Here is a 4,851-nt window from a genome sequence, read left to right as displayed (position 1 = left end):
AAAAAAAAAAAAAAAAAAAAAAAAAAAAAAAAAAAAAACTTGAAAAGGCACAAAGTCGGAGAACTCAACCTTTCTGATTTAAAAGTTCACTACCAAACTAAAATAATCAAGTAGGAATAAAAGCAGTCATCCTCAGCCAACGAGCACAACCCAGAGCCCAAGAATAAACCTACGCGCGTGAGGTCAGCTGATCTTTTGGCAAGAACACCAAGATACACAAAGAGAAAATGATAACGTTTTCAGCAAATGGTGTAGGAAAAATTGGATGTCTCCATGCACAAGAATTCATCTAGATCTTTGTTTACTACACATAAAAATGATAAAGTCACGCAGCATCCACATGTCAGAGAGAGCATTCCGCCTTTGGTTTTTTGGGGGACTGGCTTATTTCACTTAGCACCATAGTCTCCAGCTTCATCCATTTACCAGCAAATGCCATCATCTCATTCTTCTTTAGGGCTGAGTAATATTCCACGGTGTATGTGTACCACGGTTTCTTTATCCACCCATCTGTTGAAGGGCACCCGGGTTGGGTTCCCTAGCTTAGCTATGGTGAGTTGAGCTGCTATAAACACTGATGTGACTGTGTCCCTGTAATATGCCGAGTCCTTTGGGTATAAAACAGAGGAGTGGGATAACTGGGTCTGATGGTGGTTCCACTTCAAGTTCTTTGAGGACTCTCCGCCCTGCTCCGCAGAGGGGTTGGCAGTCCTACAGTGTGGACTCCTTTTTGCAAACAAAGGTAGACTAATACCTCCTTCTCCTTCCCTCCACACAGATCAGAATTTACCACCATTGGGTAGTAAGTGGGACCCTTCCTACATGGTTGAAGGACAGGTAGATGAATCTAAGGTGACAGACTGCCTGTGGGTTGGGGCAGGGGACATCTAGAACAATGTAACCCATGCCTTTGTGTCTTGATTAAAACTTACACACATTAAATCAAGGCTTGCCAAACTGACCACTTAAGATCCATAAATTTTACTGTATTTCCCATTATTCTTGGCAGGGGGTGGTCCTGGGGATTGAACTCAGGGGCACTCAACCTCTGAGCCCTGTCCCCAGCCCTATTTTGTGTTTTATTTACAGACAGGGTCTCACTGACTTGCTGAGGGCCTCACTAAATTGTTGAGGCTGGCCTCCAACTTGTGATCCTCCTGCCTCAGCCTCCTGAGCCGCTGGCTGCATTTCCATTTTAAAACACTGTGTATACGGTTCCCTCAGCCCTCTAACCTGCACCCCCATATACAGCAAGAGACCCCCAGAGGTGAGAGGCTTGTCCCAGTGATACAGACACACAATTTTCTATGTGTCTCCCATTGGGGGTGAGTCCCAGCCCCACACCCTGACCCCAGCTTGCTGGGACCAGTACCCCAATGGCCGGTGCCTTGTCTGCATGACCCGTGGGTCTAACGAGCCGTGGCTGCTTCTTGGGTCTGGTTCCTCAGAACCTACAGGGTCTACGAGTCCTGGGTGGGACCCCCCTTACCTCACCACATCCACCGATGCGGCCCCCGACTTGAAGAAATCCGTGGAATCGTCCACCTCCGAGACTCTGGGGAGGATCCGTTTCCAAGCACTCTGAGAACACAAAGGCGGTGTGAGGAGGTAGGTGGCCCTGGTGGCCCTGGGACCAGCCGGCCCTGGGTGTGCCTGGATGTGCCTGAGAGCCCGGCTGTCCACTCCAAGGCGCTGTCCCTTCCCGAGGGGCCTGGTGGCCTGGGGTGACCACCTCTTGGGACTGTGAGATAGTGAGTCTCTTGGAGCATCAGAGGCCCAGATGGCCAAATCCCAGGGCCCCCGTTGCAAAGGAAGGAGCGGCAAAGAGACTTCAGAGATTTCCAAGATCAGAGAGCACCAACACTGCCCCTGAGGCCGGTTCACAGGGAAAGGGACTCACCAAACACTTGTGCAGTAGACAACCTGCCCAACCGGCCTGCACCCCAGAAGGTGTCTCTTACCCGCACAGCCTCGGCAGTGACCAGCTCTGCCTCCGTCAGCTCCAGGGCACTGCTGGCTGCTCCTTTGAAGAACTGCGAGGCCGGGATCATCTTACCATCCTCAAACTGGATGTTCTTCACCAGCAGCTACAAAAGATAGGGCACACGCCTATCATCCCAGCCGTTCAGGAGGCTGAGGCAGGAGGATCGCAAGTTGGAGGCCAGCCTCAGCAATTTAAGTGAGGCCCTGAGCAACTCAGCGAGACCTAAATAAAATATAAAAGGGGCTGGGGATGGGGCTCAGGAGTTAAGCGCCCCTGGGTTCAATCCCCAGTACCAATAATAATAAATAATAATAATAATAATAATAATAATAATAATAATAACAACAACAACACAGGGCCCCACTTTGGGTGGCTTATACTCAGGGTCACGCCCCAGGCCAGGGACTAGCGTGGGCTTTCCCTCCTGAGTCTCATTTCTCCCCGTCTTTGCCAGATCCTTGTGCAGTAGACAACCTGCCCAACCTGAGGTCTTCCCATGGGATCTGATCTGAGCCCAAGGATTGGGTACATGGAGCCAAGGTGGGAGTGGGTCTGGGACCTCCAGCGTGGGCAAGCGCCATTACCATTCTGTCATCATTCCCGAAGAGAATGAGTCCCGCCTTGGTGACCAGGCCTGGCCGATGGGCCCCGGGGATGTCCAAAACTTCCCCCTCAGGGACCAAGCCGGAGGTGTTCAATGTTGAGTTGAAAAAGGTCAATGTCTGTCAGGGGGGAAAAATCCAGAAGCAGGTGAATGAGAAGAGTCCTGGCCACTGACCTGTGGCTGACCTCAGACCCGAGTGCACAGAGGCCAAGGGAAATGTGCTCAGAAGTGAGGCCACTAGCCCTAGAGATGCCACCAAGCACCGGTCCCTTGAGAAAGGAGATGCATTTGCCAGTACACAGGGTTCCATCCTAGTGCCGGAGGTAGAGAGCCTTCTGGACACGTCTGGGCACTTGGCTGGGGCTCAGGAGTGTGGACAGTGAGGGTTGTGTGGACCAAGAGTTTGGACAAAGACCCCCACACACATGGTCTTGCTGTCCTGGTGACTCTAGAGCCCAGGAACCCCAGGGCACCCCAACTTCAGCATCTGGCTCGCCCCTGCCTGGTCCCTCATCCAGAGGATGTGGTCCCATCCCTGCCCAGGGCCATATTGAAGTCAGAGCTGGGGCCTGAGGTGGCCCCAGGAATGGGAGCCAAAATTTTATACCCAGCTCAACTGGACAACATACTGGTGGTAGGTGCCCAGAGGCCTCTGGAGATGCCCGAGACCTCCTTTTTAGCCCCTGGGGGGTGGACAGGTCTCTCAGTTCCAGGGAGGAGACAAGAGGTCAGGGGCATTTGGGTGGGGGTGGTCAGGGTGGGTGCTATGGACCATGCATTGGGCTGGTCAGTCCACGGGGCACACCGGGGATCCAGGCAGGTTCCAGTGACACACAAACACACCTGTCCACGGGCCTCTGTCCAGGCACCGGGCACCTTGTCATTCCCACGGATCCAATTGTGAATGGCCTCGGCTGGCTGGTCCCAGTTGATCTGGAGGGGGGCAGGACGTGCATGTGCTGCTGGTCTCTCTCCAGCAGCCTTCCTGCCCCATGGCTGCTGGACACTGACCAAGCCCTGGTGAGGAGTTCTGGTCTCCTCTCGGGTGCTGGTCTGAGTGCTTCTGGTTCTGGGGGCTCCCTGAGACCCTCAGTCCCTCACAGGGGTGGACTGAGCCATTCAAGATGGCTTCCGGAGGCGCCCAGTTTGCCAAGATGGCGGAGGCCCCCCAAGGAGTCCAGAGCACCCCGGAGAGTCCAGTCCACAGCTTCTCCTCGCCTGGGGGCCCACGTGGCCCTCTGTCCAGCTCTGCACAGTCCCCAGGCAGAGGCACGGCCCACAGACCCCCCTGAGGACCTTCCCATTGGCTGTGGCTCCAGGGAACTGAGTATCTCTCAGGCCTCACTAGGGAGACTTGCAGCATCAAGGGGACATTTCCCCCCACCCCCAGCTGGTGTCCCTAGATGGAGCCTTGCCTGCAGACCATGCACCTGCAGACTTGGGGCGAGGACGACCCAGAACCTACCCTAGCTGTTTCTTTCTTCTGAATGCCTTCGTAGGAGGCTCCTTCCTCGGGCTGAGGGAGTCTGGGGGCTTTGCCCTCGGCGATCAACCTCACGGCTTGCACCTGGGGAGACCCCTGCATCAGCACCCCTCCGCAGGAGGGCTCTCTCCTCCCAGCCTTTAGGGGTGTTAGTGTGATGGGAACTCCGTGGCGTGCAAGGGGCACCAATCCACCAGCTCCCCCACTCAGGGGTTTTAGATCCTAGAGAAGGTCTTCCATCTGCGGAGATCTCAGAAGGTTCTAGAAACTGTGCATCTCTGCACAGAGATACCGCACACAAAGGTTTCCATGTTGCCGTCTAAGACCCTCTCTGCTTTCTAAGGAGGACGGGTTCTGAGTGCCAAGGTGGACTTGGAGGTCCAGGTTTGAGAGTCTGAGATGAAAAGCTTCTTTGTGAAAGGAAAGAGGAAGGGGTTGGGGAAGAATTAGGGAAGGTCAGGGTGGGGGGTCAAGGACCCTTGGTTCACCGTGAGGGGGGCCCGAGGGGAGAGACCCAGAGGTCCCAACCCTGCAAAGGAAAGGGGGTGTCCACGGGGCTGCCCAGTGGGGCATTCTGTGGTCATGGACATGTGCTATGTTTGCATGGTCCAATATGGTGGCCAGGAGCCATGCATCAATCCTGGGGAGGAGAGAGAGGGAGAGAGAGAGAGAGAGAGGAGAGAAGAAAAGAAGGAGGAAGTGGAGGAGGGAGGAGGAAGAAGATGGGAGAAGGAAGAGGAGGAGGAGAAGGAGGAGGAGGAGGAGGAGAAGGAGGAGCAG

At 54.6% G+C, this 4,851-nt stretch overlaps 1 protein-coding gene across 1 annotated transcript in view; it reads right to left on the bottom strand.

Moving 5' to 3' along the window:
- Aldh1l1 (aldehyde dehydrogenase 1 family member L1) overlaps nt 1–4,851 on the bottom strand; it is a 31,135-nt gene that overhangs the window by 21,385 nt on the left and 4,899 nt on the right. Inside the window, exons 2-7 of the mRNA XM_048786974.1 lie at nt 4,054–4,235; nt 3,432–3,521; nt 2,569–2,706; nt 1,962–2,087; nt 1,490–1,581; nt 174–192 (exon numbers count right to left, since the gene is read on the bottom strand). Of these exons, the coding sequence (XP_048642931.1) occupies nt 174–192; nt 1,490–1,581; nt 1,962–2,087; nt 2,569–2,706; nt 3,432–3,521; nt 4,054–4,235 (647 nt within the window). The remainder of the gene's footprint in view (nt 1–173; nt 193–1,489; nt 1,582–1,961; nt 2,088–2,568; nt 2,707–3,431; nt 3,522–4,053; nt 4,236–4,851) is intronic.

This window comes from Marmota marmota, unplaced genomic scaffold (assembly GCF_001458135.2).
Source record: "Marmota marmota marmota unplaced genomic scaffold, marMar, whole genome shotgun sequence".
Lineage (NCBI taxonomy): Eukaryota > Metazoa > Chordata > Mammalia > Rodentia > Sciuridae > Marmota > Marmota marmota.
The sequence above is the reverse complement of the archived record's forward strand: the minus strand, read 5'-3'. Positions and strand labels throughout refer to the sequence as shown.